This window comes from Lissotriton vulgaris, chromosome 9 (assembly GCF_964263255.1).
Source record: "Lissotriton vulgaris chromosome 9, aLisVul1.2, whole genome shotgun sequence".
Taxonomy (NCBI): domain Eukaryota; kingdom Metazoa; phylum Chordata; class Amphibia; order Caudata; family Salamandridae; genus Lissotriton; species Lissotriton vulgaris.
The window spans coordinates 544273409-544300582 of NC_141697.1; the positions used below are offsets into that span (position 1 = coordinate 544273409).

Sequence of the window (27174 nt, forward strand, 5' to 3'; positions counted from 1 at the left end):
GATGAACAGAGTGTCTGAATTGAGCAGACCACTCTTACCCAGTCCAAAGATCAGGGCTTGATCCATCACCGTTATTTATCTCACTGCCCCATCCCAGCTCAGAACCTGGCTATATGCAAATCAGTCTGTCCCTGGCCCAGTGCATCATGGGAACAGGGCATACTAAACTACCAAGCCAATTCTTTACCAGAAAGGAGACAAGCTACCGGGGACCGGTTTCTGGCATTTCAGCCTCTTCGGCCCGGCTTGCTTGAATCCTGATGGAGCAGTGAGAAAGGGACTCATGTCTGAGTATACCCTGCCACACCTATAGTGGCCAAAATCGATTTACAAAAGGGGGTGGTGATGAACAGAGTGTCTGAATTGAGCAGACCACTCTTACCCAGTCCAAAGATCAGGGCTTTGCAAGTCGGCATCCCCACAGAGTCGAGCGGGAATGCGTTTTCGATCAATTGGTCGAACAAATTTGTTTACGTTTTTCCTCCGCTCCCTCTCGTTCCGCGCCTGTTGCACAGGATGAGGCTTCAGCCCTGTCCTGTCATACTGATTGCGCCCAGGTGGCCACGTCGCCCATGGTTCACGGATCTCCTATTTTCCCAGTGCGATCCGATTCTTCTTTGCCCTCGGCCTCACCTGCTCACCATGAACCAGGGACGAATTTGCCATCCGGATCCGGCATATCTCCAGCTGCATGCCTGGAACCTGAGCACAATGAGTTTGCACGTTTGAATATTGCTCCGGAGTGCAGGGAAGTGCTGGCTCATGCACGCGCTTCTTCCACCACTAAGACCTACCCATTAAAATGGAAGCGTTTTTGTGTCTGGTGTCACAAGGAAGCCCATGATCCGATGCACGCCAAGCCAGAGCAACTTCTGCCTTTTTTCCTATCTCTAGCGAAGTCAGGGCTTTCTCATTCCACTCTTAAAGTCTTTCTGGCAGCAATTTCTCGCTTTCGTCATGATGGTTCCACATCACTGTATTCCTCAAGGATCATCCCGCAGTTCTTCAGGGATCTCTTTCGAATGTATCCGCCCATATGACGCCCGCCGCCTGCTTGGCGCCTGAATCTGGTTTTATCTCAGCTCCTCCTACCTCCTTTCGAGCCCATCCATTCAGCGGACTTAAAGTTCCTTACGTGGAAGGTGGCTCTCCTACTTGCGCTTACATCCTCCGGGCGAGTAAGTGACATTCAAGCATTCACAATTCAACCTTCATTTCTTCAATTTTCCAAAGACGCTGTTACTTTACGTACATATCCAAAATTTATCCCCAAAGTTCTTACTTTGGTTTTACACTGCCTTTTATGACTCATTTAATTAGTTAACTGCTTTCTATTCTTATTCAAGCATGGGAATCTATGAAAGACACCCCTAATACTGGAGACTAACATTAGTTACTAACCTGTAAACTGTGGTTCTCCGGTATTGGTGTCTTTCATAGATTCACAGGCGACACACCCTTCCTCCCCTCAGAGGCTCTCTTCTCCTCATGCACTCTTGGTCACTTTGGTGCTACAAAAATCTGAGGGCTTGAGCTTCTAAGGAGAAGGTTCTAGAGCGTGCTGCAGCATATATATATATATATATATATATATATATATATATATATATATATATATATATATATATATAATATATATATACACTATTTTATGTACCGTGGGACTCCCACTTCGACGACGGGGAATTATTCAAGCATGTGAATCTATGAAAGACACCAATACTGGAGAACCACAGTTTACAGGTAAGTAACTAATGTTCTTCAGGATTGGTAATGAGCTGGGATAAGAGAACACTATAGGGTGTTGGCATGTGGATAAAACTTGAAAGAGATGGCTGACTAAAAGGGAAAGCTGCAGAAGGAGAGTTAAGATTGCACGAGAAAGCTGCAGCTGGAGAGGTAGGGAAGATGGTAAAGCTGCAGGAGAGGCAAGAAGGGAAAAAGCTGCAAATAGGGAGGCTGCAGGAAGAAAGGCAAAAAGAAGGAAGATATCTGCAGGTGGGGAGGTGAAAACCAAGCCCAAGATGGCGGGCGAGAGACGGAGAATTCTTGAAGTGTCTCATGTCCCAGCTTAAGTCTGAGTTGACCCTGTTGGTGTGAGTGAGATGGTGGACCATGGAGTAGCATGATGGGTTTAACTGTTAATGGTTGTTCAGGGGTTGTACTATGAAATATCTGGGTGCATATTGAAGTATTTAGGGGTTCCCAAGGCCTACACGCTCCGGAGATAACCCACTCACACTCAAGAACTGTTGGCACGGAAACTGTAAAAGGCAAAGAACAAGTTTATTAAGACCCCATGGGGTGGTGGTACACTCAAACAGCACCCTTCGGCAATGCAAGAGGTATCACACCGAACATCGGTGTGACCCCGTTTATATACAGTTTTGGGGTAATAAAAGATAGGCGGCACAAGTTAAGATACAGTTTCGAGACATATATGGTCATGTTTTGGAATACTGCCAGCTCATTGGAGGGGGCACAACTCCGCTGGTCAGTTTGGTGCACATTCCTGAAGGTCTACGGGTCAGTGGGAGCTGCGCATGTGCAGCTTGACCAGTACTAAAATAGCCTGTTGCTGGGCAGACAAGAGTGGTCAGTAGAACGAACAACGGACTAAAGGGCACGTCGGCCACGAGGCCGCTCATGATCTAAGATGGCCGCCGCAACATTCAAAATGGCGTTATCGTATATAGCCAAGTTAAGGAGGACAACGTGTAGGTTCAGCTAATCGCTAATGCGGACGGGCCAATTACGACAGACGACCCTTTTAGCGTTTAGCTGAATCTACCTCATAATGAACATAGTCAGGATGTTCGTCCTCGATGTCTATTAACATAATTTGTGTCACCTCTTTGTGTATCATCATTTTGTCGTGGGCAAGAGCTCGCCTCGATGGTAAGCAAGCTGATAGACACATTGAACATAAGGCTGGGCCACATTGAATACATAAGCATATAAAAAACATTGCTCCCACAAGTATACAGAGAATTGTCAACAGTTTCCAGCCCCAAGTTGCAATCATAGACCAGAACCATCCTGAAAGTGTCCAAGTTCCATTGTCCGGGTGTATTTCAGCAGCTATTTTATGTAGCTTGGAAATAGCGTCATACACAGATGGAGAATTGTCCGGAACGTATACGCAACAGCTGCTTCCGATAATTCTACATGCCCCCCCACGATCTGCCAAAACAACGTCCAACACCATTCGATTTTGGAGGGTGACAATTCTGGAAATCTGTAGTTCCTCGGTAATATTCCCCAGGGCAATGGCAGTGTCATTCGCAACAGCCTCGACAACGCGTGTCAGTCGTCTGATTTTCCGGCTGTTCAAAGCAGCCCCCACAAAGGAGAATAGTCCCAAATTGAAATCCACATACTGTTGTAATGCAGTGTCCGTTTGATCAATGTCCTCTAGGGTAACAGTTCTTTTAACCCTATTCAAAACGAAATCATGGTACAATGTGTAATCGTTGTGGTACATCGGAGGGGCAATGAATACAGGTGGTAGCACAAACGATACGTAGCACGTGCCCAACCACCCCACTGGAAGCTGATGGTACCCCTTCGTTCCACAGATAAAGTATGTGTTTCGTGATGCAACAAATGAAATGCCATTCGGGCTATCAAACGTGAGAGTAATGTTACATTCACTTTTCCCCACTGCAATCGTGCCCTTGTTCCTGATACATAAATCGGCTTTTGTAGCAATGACATTTATGACATGAGCACTAGATACATTCACATTTCGCTGATTGCTGTATACACGTGGGGCAGATACATTGTCAGGCCTGTACTCTTCCCATTCGAAACGTGTGCCCTCAGCCCGGGGAAACCCATCCTTGTCATGGGAACATACTTTATTCAAACGGAAAAGCACCTCCCCTTTTGTTGGCCATCTCATAGTAAAAAGGAGGGTGTACCAGGCGTTGCATGACCCATTATGCGAAAACGGGAGTGGAATAAGTGGGGTGCCCCCTCTCTTCTGGTGCCCAGGCAACATTCCACACACCCAGCAATTAGAGGTATTGGTCATGTTATGCGTGTGGTGAAGAATCTGAATGAAGCTGTTATTTAAATACGTTTGGCGATAGCGCTCTTCATGGAAAGGCAATGTAAAATGAAAATGTTCAGACGGTGCCGGGGTAGTCGGCAGCAAATGTTCACGTACAGGCACCACAAGTTCGACTACCCAGGCTATAACAGCTATCACTACAATAGTCAAGACAAAGAGAAAGGCACCCGATATTTTCTTATCACGAGATGCCGTTGATGCCATAATTCAAGAAAGTATGTGCAAAGTCTCAAGTGGCACAAATTGTTCACAATGTTTTTTCACAAATTGTCTCAGATACACGTGCGTGTATACCTAAAAAAAAAAAGAAAACTGCAGTGCTGAACTCCGAGGTAGCCGTTGTTTTCTTCTCCGGGCCAAGACGGGTGTCGCTACTCTGGCAGAACTGATCCTCCCCCCTTGGAATTCCCGGGTTCCGTTTCACAAACCTGGAGCGGTAACCAACCAGTCATAAAAAAGGAACAAAAATCTTCCTATCGCGGGCGTAGATCGTAGCGCTCTCTTCCAGTAGCAGATTGGTCCGGGAAGGCTCCCTCCACTTCGGCCGACGTCACAGCTGGGCTCTTTTCTTTCTCCAAGATCTCCTTGTAATCAGTCAACACAGCAGGAGTCACCAGATCCGGAGAGACACGGCGACAATGTGTCGAATGCACCCACCGCTTCCTGTTTGTCACTCGTACTGCGGTGCGGGTCGCCAGGAGGACCTGCTCGGGGCCCTTCCACCTGGGCTCCAAACTGCTTGCTCTCTCAAACGAGCGGACCATCACATGGTCACCAGGACGAAGATCGTGGCCCTCTCCAGTAGAGTTGTCAGGGAGCGCTTCTCGAACCTGTTGATGAATAGAGAGCAAATCATTTGTTAATCGTGCCAAATAATCATTCATCATAACACAAGGCACATCATGTATTAGTCGCGGCTTGGGCACCCCCCAGATATTCATAGGGCGGCCAAACACCACCTCATAGGGCGTAAGGCCAGTTCGTGAGTGGGGTACTGATCTAAGAGATAGTAGTGCTAGCGGCAACGCATCTGGCTACTTCAACGATGTAGAGGCCACAATTTTGCCCAGCTTAAGCTTCAACGTGGCATTGTACCGCTCGACCAAACCTGCTGACTGAGGGTGGAATACAGCGTGGAACTTTTGCTGAATCCCTAACCCCTTCAGTACATATTCCACAATCTTTCCAACAAAATGGGGCCCATTATCGCTCCACAAAAATTTGCAGACTCCAAAGCGAGGAAAGAATTCCTTAAGCAACACCTTGGCTGTTGTCAAAGCCGTATTGTCTTTCGTGGGGTAGGCCTCAACCCATTTGCTAAAAGCACACACCACCACTAGGACGTACTTCAGGTTATTGCAGCGCTCGAGTTGGATGTAATCCATTTGAAGCACTTCAAACGGTGCAGAAGGTGGAACGAACCCTCCTTTCGGAGTATGGGTCCCCTTTCCAGGATTGTGTTGCAAGCATACCAGGCAGGTCTGCACTACTCTCTTTGCAGTATTCGCAATCTCGGGATGTTCCCAAACTCGTGTTAAAAGCCGAGTGATTGCAAGAGCTCCGACATGAGCCAGTCCATGTGTCATCTGGACCATCGCCTGTAAGTAAGCCGCAGGCAATTTCCACTTCTCCATGTCTTTGCTTCTCCAACAACCCTCGTCATCTAGTACCCCATCTGCTGCCCAAGCCGCAAGTTCAGATTCTGTGGCTGATTTTTGAATATCCCGTATCTCTGCTCTAGCATCACTCCATCGCTCAGCCTGTGATTGTACCACGTACATGGGGGAGCTAATTCGGGACATAGCCGTTTGCCTTGCTATGCTGTCTGCAAAGGCATTTCCTTGACCCACTTTATCCGTAATCTTCTTATGGGCACTGCACTTCACTATCGCTACTTTTTTAGGGCTAAGCAACGCATTTAGGAGGTCACGCACTAACTCTCCGTGCATAATGTGCTCCCCGTGTGATGTCAGAAACCCGCGTTCCCTCCAAAGAAGCCCGAAGTCATGGGCCACTCCAAAGGCATACCGGCTGTCCGTGTATATGTTCACACATAATCCGGCACTCAATTCGCAGGCTCTTGTTAAAGCTATCAGCTCTGCTGCCTGAGCCGATTTTTGTGGTATTCTAGCTGTTTCTACCACCGTCTTAAGAGTCGTGATCGCATATGCTGCGGAAGTCGTACCATCTGGCAGCCTTAAACACGATCCATCAACCCACAGTTCCCCATCCACATCAGGAAGTGGCACATCCTGTAAGTCAACACGACCCTTTGTCTGTTCCTCAGTCAGGAAAACACAGTCGTGATGTTTTTCTTCCTGACCCTCCTCGACCGGATAGGGCAATAAGGTGGCAGGGTTCAAAGTAGCGCATCTTTTCAATGTTGTGTGGCGCTAAGAGTGTCAGCTCGTATCCTGTAAGTCGTGCACTCGTGAGGTATTGGGTCTTCGTTTGGTTTAACAGGGCATCTACTGCGTGAGGGACTAACACCAACAATTTGTGTGATAACACTATGCCCTCACTCTGTCGTATGGCTACTGCTGTTGCCGCTACCGCTCGAAAACACCCAGGCAACCCTCGTGCTACAGGATCCAAAATGGCAGAGAAGTATGCACATGGTCTCTGCTTATCCCCGTGTAACTGCACTAACACTGACAACGCGCACCCATCATTCTCGTGTACGTACAATGTGAAAAGTTTCGTGTAGTCTGGTGTTCCTAACACGGGTGCGGAACAAAGGGCCTGCCTCAACTGTTCAAAAGCTTTCTGACATTCATCTGTCCACTCAAGAGGCATCGGTGTAGCTTTGGACAGTAATGCTAGCAAAGGTTTTATGATATGTGAAAAACCCATGATCCATTGCCTACAAAAGGACGTCAACCCTATGAAGGCACGCACATCTCTCTGCGTGCGGGGGACTGGTGTGTCTAAAATTGCTTGAATTCGATCAGATGTTAATGCACGCCCCTCCTTAGACAACAGATGACCGAGGTAGGTCACCTGGGGTCTACAATATTGAAGCTTTTTCTTGGAAACCTTGTGATTGTGTTGTGCCAAAAAGGAAAGCAATGCAAGCGTACTCTGTTCACATTGTGCATAGGAGTCGGCGGCAAGCAGAAGGTCATCCACGTACTGGATGAGCGCAACGCCAGACTGCAATTTAAAGGAATCTAGTTGTCGTTTCAAAGCCTGGCTGTAGATGCTAGGGCTTTCAGTATATCCTTGGGGAACACGACAAAATCTATACGATTTATTATTGAGCGTAAAACCAAACAGATATCTACTATCTGGGTGAACAGGGATGGAAAAGAACGCATTCTTTAAGTCAATAACGCTAAAGGTGGTGGCCGTCGGTGGAACCAAAGTAAGCAAGGTCGTGATATCAGACACCACCGGGTATTGGGGAATGACAATTTTGTTTATCTCACGCAAATCAATAATAAATCGGTAGATCTTGCCGTCTGAGTCTCTCTTAAGAATCGGTAGAATAGGGCTGTTACAAACATTATAAGGGACCTCCTCCACCACCCCTGCAGAAATCAAGTCCTGAACAATATGTGTCAGTGCAATTTCACCTTCTTTCGAGATCTTATACTGTGGCACTCGTGGTAGAGGGGCCCCCTCCTTAACAGTAATGTGTATTGGTGGAATGCGCATCTCTCCCACATCCGTATCTGAGGTCGCCCACAACGTGTGCGGCAGGGAAGCCAAAGCAGGGATGTCTAAAATGGCATAAAATCTGTCAGGGTCAGGGCAATCATCAGGGTCAGGGTAGTTGTCGTTCAGAATAACCTGCACTCCCTCTGGAGCGCAGCGTATTGTTGCTCGAAAATATTTAAGCAAATCAATGCCCAGGATATTGTCTGGGGTATGAGGTGATAGCAAAAATTGGCCAAAGCTAAAGTATTTGTCAATGCATAGTGCAAGGGGCTTGGACAATGGGCTGGGGGAGGGTGTGCCATCAAACCCTACACACGTAATCATTTCGCCAGACAGTGGAGCCCTCGGAACCAAGTTTTTCGACAGAGCGCTACGAGTAGCTCCTGTGTCGACTAGAAATTGATCAGTAGAACCCAAAATACCCGCTGTTACATATGGACCTTGCTGATCTACCGGCACTTCAACTGATTCCTTACCCCATCCTACGCAATCCTATGCATGCACATAATCCTGGTGTTCCACATTCTCCCCTTCCGAAATCTGATATTGATTCCGTCTATCAAACGTGTTTCGTTCGCCCTGGCCACGGCCCCTCTCCTCAACCTTTCCACGATCACCTCCGCCACCTCTCGCTCCAATATAACCTCCTCTCGACCTTCCACTTCCTCGACCACGCTGACTGCGCTGTTCGCGAAGTACCGGACAATCTTCGGCCCAATGCCCAAACTCCTTACAATAAGCACACTGATCCTCCGCAATGTCCGTACGACCATACGATGCGTTTCCTCCACCTCGTCTACCTCTATCATTCCCTCTACCCTGTGTTCCCCGAACCTGCGCCAACATCACCTTCGTTTTCAATTCCTTCGTCTTTTTCTCTGCACTTTCTTTAGCCTCCACTTCCTGCCGCTCATAGTACTGAGCCATAGTTAGCAAGGACGCAGGGGTCGCCGTGGCCCAGGAACTTTCACTCGAATTCAATCGCTTTGCAATCTCTGGTAGGAGATTAGCTACATACTTATCTACAAACAAATGCCGACCCGTATCGTCTGTTAAAGATTGACCACTGTAATCATGAAAGGCCTCCTCGAAGCGCGTAAAGAAATCTGAAACCGTTTCATCGGGTTTCTGCTTGCACGACGTTAACATGGTCCAATCAATCTTTTTGGAGGGAACAAGCGTTCTTAATTTATGTAAGATAGCTGCCGGGAGATCTAGGATTAGCTGACAAGGCTTACATGCTGGTGCCCTATCTAAATCTGCAGCATTTATTTCTTTCCATGTCCCCCCCAATATCGTTTCGTCATTATTTTTACGAATCTGCCGCCACATATCAGGTGGTAATATCAACCCAAAAAACAAATCTGTGTCTACGAGAGTCATCACACAAGACGATATAGCCCCCTCCACCCCCTCATAAAATGCCGCTGGATTCTTCCGAAGATCAGGTAAAGAATTTTTCAATGCCATGACATCTGCTCTATTCCATGGAGTGTAAACCCAATTATACACAAAATACCCTTTCGCATCCTTTGACAATTTATCCTCATCCGTACCTTCCCCCCTCGGCGGAACATACAAAGGCGCAGCTTCACGCATGCATAACATGCAACGCAGAACTCTTATCTGAACCACGAAGAGAACACTCTCTGGCCTGCCCATTATTCTCCAATTCGGACTCCTTTTGCCTCCTTTTCCGCTCCTCCCGCAATCGGGTTGTCTCATCCCGCAGCTTGATCAATTGCGCAAACAGGTCATCGACATCTGAAAGATCAAAATCACCTTTAGTCAAATTTTCACGGTACACTGACAACGCTTTGGGTTCTAACGTATCAGAAAGCTCACGATATGCGCCTACAACCTCATCAGCCAAAGTAGACAAAAAATACATCAATTCAAGATCCGTCCACCCTGTCTTTTCTGATATCAATTGCTCCTGAGTAACACTACGCTTATTCACTTTTCGAGCCCAACTACGTAGATGAGCGGACCTCGCCGCAGTAAACCTGAGAGCAGATACACTCTTCTTGTCCGACTTATCCTGTCCGTCATCATCGGATTCCACAGCTGGAGCCGTCGGCGTAACGTACGGAGGCGGTGACCGATCTAACAAAGAGAAATCATCAATTTCATTATTAAGGACAGGATAAAGTGGTCGGCGAATAGGAAACTGCCCAGTCGTTTGCAAATTACGTTCCCGTTCCTCCCTTTCTTTCTTCTCCTGAGCCTCCTTTTCCTCAAGCTGTAAAGCTTTATCCCGAGCAGCCTTGCGCTGCTCTTTGTCCGCCAAAGCAACCTCACGCTTCATTCGCTCACGCGCCGCTTTCTCCCACATTCGCACGCAATCAAACATGTTTTGTCTAGACCTGCGTTGAAACATACATTGCTCTACAAATTGTATTTTACTCAAATCATACGACCCGTGTAGAGGCCATTGCAATTCAGGATCGGCCTTGGTGTATTTATGCCATAATTTACTGTACATAATAGGGGGAAGGCCAAATTTTATGTACATGTCCCTATTTGGAGTTCCCTCTGGGGGAGCCGGCTGTGATTCCGCTAACCTAATTGAGGTACCTTCTCCAAGACAACACATTCCTCGGAGTGTGCTGAAAACAGGCATGTTCAAAAAGTATCACGAAAGCGTGACACCGGACAAAATGGCACTTACAGTTCTTCACACGATTGTGCCGCTCAAAGGAAAAAAACAAGGTTAGAGAAACATCTCTACATGCCTGCCTATGTGAAGTGCACTACACATATAAGTTCAAAGATCACAAATTCACAATGTTAGCTAACTCAAATCAAAATTCGTAGGACTTGGCAAGCGTCCGAGGACTATCTCACCAATCACAAAGCACAGATTTTCAGTAAGCGTCCGAAGACTACCTTACCGAACACAAATCGTAGGACTTCAGTAAGCGTCCGAAGACTACCTTACCGATCACAAAGCTTACCAAATTCTCAAATGTCCAGATTCCAACTGCCAAGGTCTTGTAAGCCAAATCAGCCAAACGGCACTTTCTCAGCGATGCAGACACTTCGAAGACTCAGTCGGAGACCGGCGCCACCTGGAAGGTCAGATCGGAAGGAAAGGAAAAAACACCGTGGCAGCCAAGACTCGGGTCACTCGTGGCAGCGCGCGCCCATGGCGGGTTTCCAAGCCTTCGTCACGACCTCTCCTTCGGGCATCCGAGTCGCCGATGAGTCCCACCAGAGTCGCCAATTGAAGTATTTAGGGGTTCCCAAGGCCTACACGCTCCGGAGATAACCCACTCACACTCAAGAACTGTTGGCACGGAAACTGTAAAAGGCAAAGAACAAGTTTATTAAGACCCCATGGGGTGGTGGTACACTCAAACAGCACCCTTCGGCAATGCAAGAGGTATCACACCGAACATCGGTGTGACCCCGTTTATATACAGTTTTGGGGTAATAAAAGATAGGCGGCACAAGTTAAGATACAGTTTCGAGACATATATGGTCATGTTTTGGAATACTGCCAGCTCATTGGAGGGGGCACAACTCCGCTGGTCAGTTTGGTGCACATTCCTGAAGGTCTACGGGTCAGTGGGAGCTGCGCCTGTGCGGCTTGACCAGTACTAAAATAGCCTGTTGCTGGGCAGACAAGAGTGGTCAGTAGAATGAACAACGGACTAAAGGGCACGTCGGCCACGAGGCCGCTCCTGATCTAAGATGGCCGCCGCAACATTCAAAATGGCGTTATCGTATATAGCCAAGTTAAGGAGGACAACGTGTAGGTTCAGCTAATCGCTAATGCGGACGGGCCAATTACGACAATATTATGTAAGGAGGAATTTAGGAGGAGAATTTAGAAGACCGCGATATTGGGAGGTTTTTAGTTTAAGAGCTGCTGGTAGTTTTTCGTTTTTTTTTGTAAGTTTAGGCAAGGCTACGCATAACCAGACCATCCATCTACACAGCAAATATTAGTACACCACGCCCCATGTCTGAGGCCGAGGGCGGCTGAAATTTGATGTCACTAATCCGGCACAACTGGTGCTGTGTGGAGCACGGTTGTTGCTTTGCTTGGGTATGGAAACAGAGATTTGTTTGAAGTAGTGGAGTAAGGATTCCCCAGCATGAAAGCCAATTCCTCTTTGCCTGCCGTTCCCCAGAAAGCAAATGTGTATGAACGGTGTGTGCTCGGTCAAGGCAACCAGTACAGCAACATCTGGCTGCTAAGGTAGTGTTAATATTAAGATGACGTTGATGACATATTAATGGGAAAGGTAGGTGCCGCTCGCAGCAGGATTTTGGGGTTCTGTTGTCTGCCCTGGCGTTCGTTGGCCTCTTTGCTGCTTTCCTTTCCTGTGGCTCTGTTTGAGGGGATCGACTGCGGAGGAGCCTGATTGCGAGGACACACACTGCGGGAGCCCGTGACTGCGAGGACCAGCATTCCTGTGATTGCCTACAGCTGGTGCCTCTTCCCGGGCGTGCCCCGCCTCCTTTTTGCACTTTACTGACGCTTTCAACGCGCATCGCGGGACGCGCACGGGACTTAGCACGGGGCTAAGCCCGGGCAAAGGGCGGGCCGTTTGAGGCAGTTAGAGGACGGAAGAGACCGGACCGGGCCACCCCTCTAAGGCCTATCTCCCGGTTCCCTTCGAGCAACTGTAGGCAGTTGGACGATATTATGGCCAGCAGGGAAACGAGAAGCAAGGCTGCGACTGCGGTCTCAGGTACTATGGACAAATTCCTCTCCAAAACCAATATGCCGGGCAGCAATGGCCCCTTGCTAACTGTAACATCAATAGAGGGGGATGTAGAAAATAATGCTGTGTGTTCTTCTCCTAGTCTAGTAGCAAACACTAGTACTCCAATAATGCTTGATGCCACCCACCTGTCCTTAATGGACAGTATTGACCAAACTATTGAGTCCGTACTTCAACAGCTCAGGACTCAATCATCCACGCAGAGAGATAGGGACACATCTCAGGTTATCAGTGATGTGGAGCTCTCCCCTGCTGTGGAGCTGGAACAGTCCGGGGCTCAGGGCGGGGATCCTAATCCTAATTCTTTGGTGCATGCGGGGTGTAGAATGGATCCGGTACCGAAATTAAAAAGGAAAAGATCAAGAAAATATAAAAATGCTAAAAAGGCCAAAACTGATTCCACACTGCACGTGAGAGAAGAACGTTCAAGTACTTCTGTGCTATTAGTTTCTGGTAATGATGATGATCCGGAAGTGCTGGCAACATCATCCATCCCCTCTGTACCCGTGCCCCCTGAACCATTCATCTTTGGCGGAGTTCCCCCTAACAACATAGAACTTCTTATTACCTCGCTTACTGACATCCTTAAGAGTTTTTACCAGATCTTCCGCCTCGTCCTCCTGTACTGGAAAACGGTGAGGATAGAGGGGGGGAGACTGTACATGGTGTTCGTGGACCTGAGGTCAGCCTTTGATATGGTCCCAAGCAAAAAACTTTGGGAGGTTCTGACAAAGCTTGGTGTTCCCACACAAATATTGCATGCCTTGATTAGGCTCCATGACAATAATTACGCACAGGTTAGGTGTGGGAGGGATGGAGCGTTGTCATCTAGGTTTCCTGTACGCAGAGGGGTGAGGCAGGGTTGCGTCCTGGCGCCAACCCTGTTCTGCCTCTTTGTTAACAATATGATATCCCACACCCTTACTCCCCCTAAGATTAGATGTGGGATTACCTTCCATCGCCATAGAACTGGAGTCAAAGCCACTAAGATTCTGGCATAGGCTATGGACCACCAGCGAGCTCGCTCATTACAGGCGTGATCTCACCCATGTAATGAGCTTGAACAAGCGTGATAGAATCCCATGGCTGGCCTTTGTCAAAAAGGAACTATATCGGTTGAAACTCCAGGAGTTATGGGAGGACCCAGAGCAGGGGTGTCGAACCATTTCCCGTAAAAACCTGGTGCAAATCCATAAGGAATCTAGTTTGGCTCTTCTTCTGTCGGCCACCACCAACGGCACCCTGACTGACCGCTTTTTGGAATTTAAGAATTCCTATGAATTTGAAGATTTTATGGACATATTCCCCATCCTAGCGAGAAAACTGTTTAGACAGTGGAGGTTAGGCACTTTGCCCATAAAAACCTTCACCTGTAATTGGCTTAAGGGGGGGATAGATCTTGTCCTGGATGCAACATATATGATGAGGAGGAAATTCATCTTTTTTTCTTCTGCCCTGCTAATAATAGACCCAGAAAATACTGGCTGGTGCCCCTATGCAGGAATTTGGGCTCTAGGTCTTACTTGTCTGTATATAGAATCCTAAAAACATGCACTTTGCCCCATATTGTATATGCTGTGGCTACGTTTATTGTGGCTATGTGGCAGATAAGGAAAAAACTGTTACCCACCTAAATGTAAAAAAGTTGAATGCTTCTCCCATTTATTCATAACTATCATTTTAATATTCTGAAATTATTTTTTGTAATATCATGTAACTGAGTTTCCAATCCATTTTTACCCTTGGTACATTTTTAAAGCTTATCTATTATTGTATTTCAAATTGTAATGTACCTTTTAAAATGTGGTGGTATAAATGTATTTTGTATGCATCTTTTATGGTCTTAAGGACCGAAATAAAGAAATTTTGGATTGGATTGGATTGGAAAGGTAGCCCGCTTGTGTGACAGCGAGAAGAGCAAAATAGTTAAGGATGGGGCAAGATTTTAAGTCCTTCTGGCAAAATATAGTTTTGTCTTTTTGAGCGCTCCCTAATACACCTGCACAGTTTTTTGACCTTTGTCAGTAATTTGGTGTTACTGCTAATTGGCGTGCTAGGACCTTACCTTACCTTATGGACAAAACAGCCCATGAATACAGTGATGCATTTCCCCAGTATTACAACAATGGCATGAGTAAAAAATGTGTGTGATCCCACACCCCCAAAGTCCACCACATACCAGACAGAATGTTGCTCAGATCCAAGTTGCTATGATTTGCCATCTGGGGCCAGTTTTTTTTGTTATACAACCTGTTTCATGAAGGGAGTTCACTTTTATTACAGCACCCGGCCTGCCAGTCTGATACTGGATTGGGGTGGGGTGCGGGGTGGGGTCATGGTTCCCTTTTGGCAGAAGTTTAGAGCAAGGACTAAAGGGGAAGCACAGTTGAGCACCCCTCCATTGTTTGGTCTGAAGAGGAGGATTAAAGCATTTGAAATTATGGCAAATACTAATCTTGGACAGCTGCCATTACCCAAGAAACTCTTTCAAGTAGTTAGTGAATATATTAGGAAATAATGAGTGTGACGTTTTTACAGTTGAATTATGTACAGGAAGGAGCATACAAATACTTAAAAAGCATTACATGAGTAGATTTCAATCATAAAATTAAATCCAGAGAGACAAATTAGCAAGTAAATTGAGATTACTTTCAGGATTGAAGAAAAACTGGCTAATCTGAGATATCCCATTGTGTTCAGAAAGGTTTTAATATGTGCTGTGATCTCTGAGATTTGAACTGTCTTTTCTATTCATTAGGATGTCGTTCCGAGACTTCCTGCGGGAGTTCACACGGCTGGAAATCTGCAACCTCACCCCAGATGCACTAAAGGCAAGAAAGTACCGGAAGTGGAATACTACGCTGTATGATGGGGGTTGGCGGCGTGGCAGCACTGCCGGTGGCTGCCGAAACTACCCAGGTACTTACCTGTCATTCAAACCAGCCTATAAAGACTGACTCTCTTGCTGTCACGGTACTCGGGTATAGCACACCTACTTTTAGTCTGTCTTTCTACTTTCAGTGAAAATAGTCCACATTCTGAAGAATAGTCGTTCCTGGAGTGCTACAGCTGTCCCACTCTAGGCTTACTTCCCACACTCCATCATGGACCCTTTTCCCACCAATAGTACAGCCCTTTGACCTGGAGCCCCTTGTCATAGGTTTCAGGTCAACAAGGTTGGTGATTTTGACACATAACTTACTTCTCTTTCCCACTACAGCCACTTTTTGGGTCAATCCACAGTTCAAGATCAAGCTGGATGAGGTGGATGACGACGATGACCAGGGCAGTGAACGGGGGTGCAGTTTTCTATTGTCACTAATGCAGAAGAACCGGCGCAAGGAGAAGCGCTTTGGACGCGACATGGAGACCATTGGCTTTGCTGTGTATGAGGTGAGCCGCATGCAGTGCATACAAACCTTCGGCCTGAACTGAAGATATTCCAAAGTTCATCAAGTTAAAATGCACCTATTGACTGTGTTATTGTGCCAACCCTCTCTTGAACATGGACACATTTGCGTGGTCGAAGATCTTCGACCTGTCTGCAGGTGGAAGACTTACAACCCTGCCGTCAACTTAACGGAGCATTTCACCTAAATAATTTTCCATAGGTGTTACTTATCTAACATTAGCAAAACTGTTTTCAAACCCTGTAACTCCCAAAAGCTTACTTTTCTTTCACCAAGCAGTAAAGATCAGATTGTGTTAAGAAATTATTCTATTTTCTTGAATGCAGATTTATTGGGGATTTTCAATATTATCTTTTCAAGATCTAAACATTGCTGTAAGCTACTAGTATTGAAAATTTGGGATTTCTAGACTTTGTTCCAATCAGCCTGCATATCTCTTGTATTCCACTGGAATTGTAAAATAATGTGCATTTTCTGTTTCAGGTCCCACGGGAGGTACGTGGCCAGCTGTCACTATTCTTTATTTAGACATACACATGCTCCTAGTAAGTATGTTGGTGTGGTGTATTGTGAAACCTGGGAGGGCCGACCTCACCTTTTCTTGGGTGGTCCTAGGAAAGCGACAGCCTTTTTAGCTCAAGAATCCCTGAGGAGTTAGATGACCTGCTGTTTTGGTACATCCTGTCACCATCAGATTGTTGGGTGCAGCTATGCCGAAGTGTGAGGAAGTCTGTTAGTGCTGTAAAAATACGTGACACAAGCTTGCTGTGCTTTATTTATCCTGTGTAAGAAACACTTACATCACTGATGCCTTTGTTCTAGTTATTTTGTTTGAATAAAGCTTTCGCTGCAATCGACGCACATGCTGTGGCTGCATGTGTGTGTGAGGGGAACTTGTACCGCTACTGTTCATGATGTACCTGCGTGTGAGTGAGAGACACTTGAATACTGGCTGCCCATAATGTGTATGTTCTATTTCGAACTGAAGCTTACACTGTTGCGGCCTGTGCTGTATCTGTACCTGTACCGGGCAGTGTGGTTGTGATGAACAGGTGCCTCGCAGCTGGGCTTGATACAAAGCTTACTAATTTGATACTATGTTGGTCCTAATCGTGAATTTGTCTTCTGCAGTATGTCGGACAGTCAGCAGTTCACCTGAAGCGGGAATTCTTCTTGACCAATAGCTCACGGGCACGCTCAGAACAATTCATTAACCTACGAGAAGTGAGCACAAGACTGAAGCTCCCCCCAGGGGAGTACATTGTGGTGCCATCCACCTTCGAGCCCAACAAGGAGGCTGATTTTGTCATAAGAGTCTTCTCCGAAAACAAGCATGGCACAGTGTAAGTCCCATGAGCACTCTGTTGCACTCACTTCTCCAGACACACTCCTGTCGAGTAGCTCCTCCATACTCCTTCTGAGCCTCAACTCCCTCTTGGGGGCATTTATTGGCCGCTTGTAGGCTTATCTCCTCTCTTGTGACACCAGCACACACAATGCGTGTCTTATTTCCAAAGAGTTCCCCTATGGTTATCAGCTCTGCTGGTCACGTGGCTATGGACCCTCATGGCACTGGATTTTGTGCAGTACATCATGTGCCCACAGATTTACATCACTGATGTGTTAAAGATTTAGATTATGCTTTGGGCAGGGCTGATTTTGAGATTATGATGATTTTAGCTTTACAATGAGGCTCCTTCTAATAATAGCTGTAACTTCAGAAGGCACCATGAGCTGATGATCTCCTTAGCTGTCTTTGTCTGCAGCTGGGTTCAGTTGAGAGCATATAGGTTTTTGGTGTGACGTGACTGCTTGCAAGGAGACGTTGAGGTCTTGATTCGTCAGTAACTTTGAGAATCACTTTGAGGCTGAAAAAAGTGTTATTGTCTTTTGTTGTTGGTTGCTTAAAGGTTCATGCCACTGACCACCCCTTTTTCAGTGCTGCCAGACTTAGAATTCCATTCAATTCTCTTTATTATGGTACAGAACTCCAACGGAGGGCCACTTAAATTTACAACGACAGATGATACAATAATGCATTATCGACATGTACATTCCTAATTAAAAGAATAGAAGTTCTCAAATCCATTTCCTCCTTCATGCAAGTACAAAAATAACTTTCCTTTATAAAATGCAACATGCTGAATACCAGCTGTAAAAAACAATCTAGCCTGAATAAAATAGCAAAATACAAAGCAACATGAAGCAGCACATTTCAGAAAGCTACATACTAATATCATGTTACTTAATCTATTTTTAAATTTTTATTTTTTGAGCTTTATATAGCGTGAACTAGACTTTAGACATCAGGCATCAAAGCGCTTTACATAAATCCAGTTTCGATACAGAAGGAGACATTCATTTTTGTTAGGCACGAGTAGATACAATGATTTGCCCAGAATCACAGGTTGTTGAGCGTCGTTGCCGAGTCTTGAACCCGGTTCCCCAGCTTCGATGTCGACCGCTCTAGCCAGAAGGCTACATCCTTTCCCTGATATAAACTATAAGTATATTCTAAAGTACAGATTTATAATAAATTTTATTCATGGACGTGTACTCCAAATTGTTCCATGTGATGCCTACCAAGGTCACAAACAGTTTTGTGCACCCCGAATGCAATTCAAGTTAGGGACATTGTGGTGCAGTAGCGAAAATTATGAGGCTCTGAACTTCATGCTGGTAATGAAGGGTGCCTACTGGACGGTCCTCTCCATTAATGTTTATCACTGTGGCAGATTAAGTCAGCTATGAGGAACAGGAGTCTTATTTGGGTGCTTATTCCAGAGAAAAAATGATTCCATTCTTAATTTCTAAAATTGCAGATGCTACCAAAGGCGTCACACTTTCCGAATCGTAGACACTGTGCCCATGATATGGTGTCATGTCAAGCATTCTCTCATCCTCCTGGGAACTGGAAGACTTGTGTACCTCTCGGTTTTCACACCGGTGTTTCCTTTAGTTTTCCTGTCAGTCTATTTCTCCATTAGAAATGCTAGTTCTTATTTCTGTTTCCATGCACCACAATACTCACTTTATGTTGCAGATAACCGGGTACACCAGGCCCATGCAGAAATCCATGCCTTTTCCCATCCATCCCAGGTTGGAGGCCCTGACCTTTTCCATTCCCTTTCAGTGTCTGACTTGGCCACAAGCAGTCCCAACCACAGCGGGGCCTCTTGATATCCGTTACCCTCTACATTATCTGCAATAAGGATTAAAATCAATTTTGGATTCATAGGGACCCTCCAGCCCAGGACATCCCCCAAAGTTCCCAGCACCCCCTCATAGAAGTGTGAGAGGACTGAACAGCCTCAGCATGTGTACAGTAAATCTCCATCAACAGCACTGCAATGCAGGCAACTCCAGGAGCCCACAAACCCCATCATAAAGAGCCACTCCCTAGTGAGGTATGTGCGTTGCAGTATTTTAAGTTGAAAAAGATGAAATTGCACTGCCACCACTGCCTACCTTGGGGCCGCCACCGCCTCCCTCCAGTCCTCAAGCTGGCCCAAGTACGGTGTCCAGGCCTCCCTCACTCCCAACATAGGATCTGGTAGTACCAACAGCTTATGCATTTCGATGTCAGTGAGCAGAATTGTAGCCTCAAGACATGAGTAGACTGGTATTTTGACATTTACGGTCAAATATGGGTTGAGCGCATGGCAAAGCTGAAGGTAAGGAAAAACTGGGAGAGGTACATTCGGTATTCCACCTGCAGTTCAGAGACAGCCTTAAGGGATCCGTTCATAAGAACCTCTCCCAAACGTCACAATGCCAATGGCATCCAATCTGGCAAATCCTCGCATCGCCGATACCTGGGGAAATCTAGTTCCCCTCAACAGCAGAGTCTCCCAGTGTCAAATGACAAGCCCAATCAGCGGCCTTCGTGATTTCCTTCCATACAGTCAGTACCTACCTAGTGGAGGTAAGTGTAGTGCATGGCAAAGCGCCGCCACATAGCATATGTGGAAGGTTGTCAAGACCCAATCCACCACTGCATTCGCCGGATCCTCAAATTCTTCAAACCGCCAGTCTTTAAATATTAGGAGATGCGCCTCCATGCAGTATTGCAATAGGCCAAGGGTGGCAATGCCCCCCTCCAAGGTAGATCTACAGCATTTAGAGAGAGCCATACGGGGCGGTCCTCCGATCCGCAAGAGCGCTCTTGCCAGAGCATTGGCATTGACAAAAATGGAATTCCTTACCAGAAAGGGGACATTTTGGAGTTGGTACAATAGTCTCGGTAGTGAGACCATCTTGAAGATGGCTGAGCGGCCAAGCAGAGATGGCGGGAGGGAGTGCCAGAATTTGACGTCTCCATCCAATTTCCCCAACTGAAAGTTCAGGTTGCTCGCGTATGCCTAGGCTTTGTCTGTCGTGATAAATACTTCAAGATATTTGAAACCATGTGGTAATACTCGTAATTCCAGGGCCCAAGACATTTCTATCAGGCATCGGTTTATGGGATAAATGGATGTTTTTTCTTGGTTGATCCGCAGACCCAAATATTCTCCAAAGATGGTTAGAATTTGCAGGACTCGTGTCCTCGAACTGGGAGGATCATCCAGGAAAACCAGGACGTCATCTGCGTATAGTGAGATCCTGTTGCGGAAATGCGTGTCAACTCTTACCCATGCTGCCAGGGGCTGTGTTCCTAGGACAGAGAGTAGAGGGGAGACAGGAAATCTCTCACAAGTGCCTCTCCTTATAGGGAACCAGGGGGAGACAAGGGAACCAATCCTTACCTTGGCTTGGAGTTGAGTGTAAAACAGTCATATAAAGTCAATGTATTTAGGCTTCAACTGTCAATGTGCTAGCAGTGTGACAAGGTATTCCCATTCTACTGAGTCAAACGCTTTCTGAAAGTCAACCATGAGTAGGGCTTGATGGCCCGCCATGGCAGCACTCATCTCAATAGTGTTGTTTACCCTTCTAATGTTGTGCCTTGTGGCCCTCCGAAACATAAACCCCGACTAATCGGGACATACCAGTTTACCAATCACCACGACAGTCTATAGGCCAAAACCTTAGCCCAGAATTCAACTTCTGTGTTTAACAGAGATGCGCGATATTCTCGCAGCGTGTGCCTATGTGGCCCTGGTTCGAGATCACCACCATTTCTGAAATCTGGATATCTCGAGTTACATGGCCTTCGCAATGTGAGTGGGCCTACCTGCGCCCTAAGAGCTTCCAATTTCGGCATTGGGAGGTCCGCAACGTAGTGCTGCATATCTGGCTTCCTCTCCTCCTGGCTGAGGTTGTATACTCATTGGTAGTTAGTGGCAAAAGCACCTGCTATATCCTCTCTGCCCTTGATGTGTATATCAAGGTCGTTTTTCGATGTAAGATATGGGAGTCTCGTTAACATCGATTGTACACGGCCAATGAAGAGTCTTGCTAGCGTTGTTACCCAATTGGTATTTCTGACTGCACGTAGTTAGTCAAGCTGACCAGGCCTCCTGTATATGTTCCTGTCATAGAAGCATCTGTGTGTACGTGTGTAGAGATTCCCCTAGGATTGAGTCGTCTGCCTTGATAATGTAATGCTGTTCTAGCTCGGCAATAAGAGATTCCAACTCCAAGATATTTTGTTGGGACTTCATTCTCTTGCCTTTGTTATAGTTAATATTCTTTCTGAGGATGGCTTTCAAGGCCTCCCCAGAGTCAACCAACCCATTGTTTTCTTTTCAGTATCTTTCTCTCATTGGTTAGCAGGCTGTGCGGAAGTTACCGGCTTGCAGGCACCAACTTCAGTTGTCACCCTGTCGCAGATGCCCCCAGGCGAGGTCCATCTGAATAGGGGAGTGATCCAACAGGTCTCGGGTTAGGATGCATGCTAGGATGTGTGTGGGGGGAGGTAAGAAATAAGCGAGGTGAGAAAAATTATTGTGCCCATTAGAGAAGAGCGTGTATTGGCGCTCTAATGGGTAATGTGCCTGCCACACGTCTAAAAGAGACATATTGCGCATAAACATAGCCAAAGTGGTTGGTTGCATTCCTACTGTGGGCGCCTGGGAAGAGCAGCTCAGTTGAGTCATGCACCCCATTGAGGTCTCCCCCCGCCCCCGAACCCATGGGGTTGTCAGGAGCTGCAGTAGGAACAATCTCAGTGCTGCAATGAACTCTTATGTTAAGGGAGGAGGTGTGCAGACACAAATCCAGGACATCGGGCCCCATGCAGGGCCCAAATCACCCCCACATAATGTCCCAGTTGATCATGCCATTCTTTTGATATCTCTGGGGGAGGTCCCTCTGCAGTGCTATTGCCACTTGCTGGTGCTGCGGTGAAAGCCTGCATGAAACACCCTTGTAAATCCTTTGTGTGCCAGAAAGGGGACCTTGTTGCTCATTAAATGCATTTCCTGCAGGAGGAGCATGTCCGGCTTATATATGTGTGCTGTCCTCACAACTGCTACTCTTTTTATCTTGTGAAGGAGGCCGTTTAAATCCCATGAGAGACTATTGAGTTGTCCCGCAGAGTCTCGTGAGCGGGGGTCAGTCATTAGGCCATTGGCGTGGTCGTATCTGTGGGAATGGTCTAGAGCGGAGTGTGCATGCGATGCGCAATGATATATGAAGCCTACGCAAGTGTCAGACTACACCTAAGCAGAAAAAGAGAATACCTCTCCCTACCCCAACTTAGCACTCTCCTATACTTCTCCCACAAGAAGTACCTATTGTGTTGCAACTAGGGACAGTAGCCAACTGGGCTATACCAAGATGTGTGCCTCCTCTGCCATGCAGCCCTTCACCCAAATGAATCCCTACCTGTTAGAAATGGGATTTCTGGTTGGCAGAGGCTTACGCCAAATCCAAGCAGAAACCACCACTCTAGTCAGGGTAAGGGGGAAACACACACGGATGATAACCCCTGCTCACCCCCTTGGTAGATTGGCATGAGCAGACAGGCTTATCCCCAAGGCAATGTATAAAGTATTTGCACCAACACCCACAATAACACTGTGAAGCACCACAAATTGACACCACACAGGTCTTTATAAAAAAATAAATATCTTTTATCTAATTTAGGCAAGGTCAAAAACGACATAAATCCACATACATAATAAGCGTGATTTCATCTACAAAGGTTCTCTGGTAATGTTCTTTTTACAAAGGTGTAGCTGCTGTATTTCTTTGGTACAACCAACTGGTAGGTTTTTGTTGTCTAACGCAAAGCACTGGTCTCATCAGCCCCTCCACAGTTCTATTGTCATCTGCACAGTTCTCCTTATTATCTGCACAGTTCTATTTTCGATAACTGGCCTTCCTCGACTGGCGGCGGTTCCACGCGCAGTAATTGGCAAAAATATGCCCCCCAAATGATGGCAATAAATAGGCTCTTTAGAGCGGGCCCCGGTACGGGCCGCGCTGATGGGAGCCCCCGCTCTGAGCTCCTGCGCGATTACTTTCAGAAGGCGGGAGACCTCACGAGCTTTCACGGAGACCCGCACCCCCATCCCCAACGGTAACAACAAGGTGCTCCTTAGACTGAAATTGAGCGGTTACCTGGAGTGCAGTCTTTCTCCTTCCTTGCTTCAGCAGCAGCTGATCGCCGGGACAGAGCGGAGACTCCTCGCGCTTCCGGGAACCAAGCGCAGCTTTCTCGTCAAGCCTTTGAGCTCAGGTGCGCCTTTTCCAATCCCAGAACGGCTCTCCGTCGAGCCTCCAGGATCAGGGGACGCCTCCACCAATCACAGCGCGGCGAGCCTCCAGCTTCGGAGAAATACTCTCTCCCACTGGGCCAATCCCAGCACAGCAGACAGAAATTACATCACGGGGACTCCGGTATGTGGCGGTGAGCGTGAGAGCAGCGATCTCTGGGCCAGGGCCGGCCATGGCGGTGAAGTTTGGCTCAAAGAAATGCCGGCAAGACAGGGGGCCACATGCTGAGTCCTAGCACACGGACACAGCGTTTTGTGTAGGGTGCAGCACTCCTCAATTGCACCGGGCCGCTGAAGGTGATCCCGGCCCTTCTTCTGACTGCCTCAGGTAGTGCACAGGCATGCACTCTTGAGAGCTGGATTACCAGGAAAAGGGGCATGGCAGACCTCCCTCAGCCCCGCTATGTGCTGATCGCACACTGAGCTCCACGGAGCACACGGGCAGTCAAAAAGCAATCTTCACCAATCCAGGCTGCGCGCAGAGACACGCACACAGCTGCTTACAGGATGTTTCTTTTGGGAACCTTTGTATCCCTGCATTCCCAACAGGAGGCCAGCTCTCTCCTGGCCCTTCAAGACTTTGTTCTTTTTTTTAGGACACAGCAAAGTCCTTGTTGCAAAATGGGGACACAGCACACAGCAAAGTCCCTTGTCCTCCCACTTCTGTAGATCAGCAACTGCAGGTCAGCCCTAGAGCGGAGTGTGCATGCGATGCACAATGATATATGAAGCCTACGTAAGAAGATGTCCTGAAGATGATCTCATTAATGCAAAACTAGAGACTGAAACGTCGACCTACACACTTTTTTTTCCTTGATATTTATTTTTGGTCTGTTCTGAGAAAAAGTGTTGGCAATTGTCACAGTGAAGGTTTAAGTGTCAAATAACTACCTTCTTGTTTCATTGCATGTATTGTATATAAGTACCCTTTATAAAATTCTAATATAAAAAGTTAATATTTTCATATGTACACCCGTTTGTTTGTTCTGTACACCATTTCTCTCTATATATAGTTCATATGTGTGAGAAGTTGGCCTGGTATATGATGCTCACTAGTTCTAGTGATCACCCTGTATCATGCCAAGCAGCCCTTATGATGATTGGTTGTAAGTCAACCTTATAGACCAGTTATCCTAGTGGTAACGTGGACAAAGCAGTCTTAGGCTAAACTCTGAAAGGCATGTGAAGCCAGCTGTATGACCATACACAATCCCCTTGAATACCAAATGAAAGGACTCCACACAGATATATATTGAAAATATATATTTATTAACTACAAATATCCCCTGAACTCTTTATGAGCACAGAAGCACAAGCGTTAAAACACAGTTTAAAATACACAAAAGTTGCACAATATGGATGAGCCCTAGGGGGCCACCTAAACCATATACTAAGAAAGTGGTATAAGAGATACCAATCGAAAAGGAAACAGGCCTAGGGCCTTGGGAATCGCTGGAGCTGATCGGGACTAGCAGTGACTAAGTCGGGAAAGGCCCGCGGGACTCGGGTGCAGTGTTTAAAGTGCACGCACTCACCAATGCAATGTCTATGGTGCGTTAAAGTTAGTTAGTTAGGAACCTTCCGAGTGACCTAGAAAGCTGAAACTTAAGACACAGACACTAGAGGTATGTACCAGTGTAGGAACACCGGCGTTGCTGAGTTACCTCACCCACAGGACGCGGGTGCATAGGGTCGAAGTAGTGTCGGGTTTCGTCACGCAGGTCGATGGTGCTTGGAGCTGAAGATGCTGCAGGTGGCTCGAGGTGAAGAGTTCCGGTGGATCCAAGGGTGGATCTGAAGTTGTGAAGACCTGAAAGCAGAGGGGACAATGTTCAAAGTCACTAGCCAGTGACTACCGTGGAACCAGATTGGAACCAGGCGATGTCGGGTGCAAACAGGCGATAAGGTGTAGCTTTCTCTGCAGCCACGTGGACACGAAGAGGTAGAGGACGTCCAGGAGTCGATCACGAGCTGTCCCGCGCAGGCTTCTCGCTATTGGCGGTGTCGGCAACTTGATTGGAGCAACCAGGCCTTGGCTAATGCAAGCCACGCAGGAATCGAAAAAGGCTTATCACTCGGACCAGCAAGGTCAGAGCGGGTGCTCCCTTTTACAGTAGCGAGGGCAAGTCTGGAGCAACCAGACCCGCAGTGTAGTTTGTAGGTTTCGTCGCCAAGACCACGTGGCAAGTGGCCGGGATGGCACGTCGAGTGGCACAATGCAAAAGGGCCCCACGCAGATCGTGGAGATGCTGGGGGGCTGATCTTCGGTGCAAGGTCTGCTCGGTGGTGGGGCTTCTCAGTCCCCAAAGCACAACGTTGAGGGTGCCTCGGATGCTGCGCAGTCAGCTCTTCGGGGGTCTTCCAAGAGGTCCGGTCCCACGTCTCTCGGTGCCTCCACGGGTCCCTTCTTTGCAGGGACTGTGGATCGGGCTGTGAGAAGTCTGTGAGTCTGGGTCGTGTCAGGCTCTGGGCTCGGGCTCGGGCTCCGGCGGGAGGCGGCGGCAAAGCAGATGTCGAGTTGCTGGATGGTGCCTGTGTTCACAGGGTGGCCACTCCTAGGCCACAAGGGAGATGCTCTTCAGTCTTCTGTGCAGCAGAATGTCGAAGTCCAGTCGTCTTCTTAGTTTCAAGTTGATTCAGGATGATCTGAGGTGCAATGGCACTGCTCCCACTCTTATTCCCAATGTGAGGGGTGGATCACCTGCTAGGTCCCTCCTCTGGGTGGGACCAGGAAGGGGGGCGGTTACACCCCCTTTCCTTTGTCCAGCTCCTCGCCAGGCCTGGGTCTGGAAAGTCCCAGGACCGGTTTGGACTGGCTTATGCACGGGGACACCTTGTGTGCCCCGGGCATGTCTCAATCTATTCAGCCCTGTCCTACCCAATACACAAAATCCTGTCTGGGGTGGTGCTCGCACCTCCCAAGGCAGGAAACCCTTTGTCCAAGCCTCCCTCGCTGGAAGGACTCCCAGCAGCAGGAGGTCAGACTTGTGTCTGTGGTGGCAGCGTCCATTTTGTGATGCTGAGGCTCTGGTTAACTTTAACCGGGGTTAAGGCTATGTACATGTCGTGTCCCTCTAGAAGGGTGGAATGCTATCCCCGTCGACAGAACTGTCGAGGGGATAGTATTCCAAATCGTATGACACCTTACTGGACATGTTTTGATAAAGCCAAACCAAAGTTAGCATATAACCGCGAGGATTATAATGCACTTAAGAGTATATGGTATGGCAATATCCCGGAACAGCTAACTGAGTGGTTCCCGACAGCTGCAGACAGGCTCAGCTCATGCTAGAGCACCATCTCATATATTTCCAAGCACTCTGCCTCCAGGATTGATGAGGCCTTCCATAGGAGTGGCTGATAGGAACATATGTGTCCAGTTTAGGGTTAGGCACAGGCATACTGTACCTAAGTAAGAGGTGATTACACCAACTTACCCCAGCTGAGTGATCAGCCAGTTGTGTCAAATATGGAGGCCAGGCCAGGGGTGGCACAATACATGCTGCAGCCCCTGGTAGGCCTTGGATGCACCTATGCCCTGGGTACCTTGGGTACACTGTTACAGGGGCCAATAAGGTGAGCCAGTTCCAATTCGTAATGCACCTAGAGTGCATTGGCAGTAATTTAGAGAG

The 27174-nt window shown here is 47.4% G+C and overlaps 1 protein-coding gene across 1 annotated transcript in view; it reads left to right on the forward strand.

Annotated features, from left to right (window-relative positions):
* CAPN1 (calpain 1) overlaps positions 1-27174 on the forward strand; it is a 356218-nt gene that overhangs the window by 307769 nt on the left and 21275 nt on the right. The window contains exons 10-13 of the mRNA XM_086938029.1: positions 15230-15390; positions 15692-15864; positions 16365-16376; positions 17013-17224. Of these exons, the coding sequence (XP_086794155.1) occupies positions 15230-15390; positions 15692-15864; positions 16365-16376; positions 17013-17224 (558 nt within the window). The remainder of the gene's footprint in view (positions 1-15229; positions 15391-15691; positions 15865-16364; positions 16377-17012; positions 17225-27174) is intronic.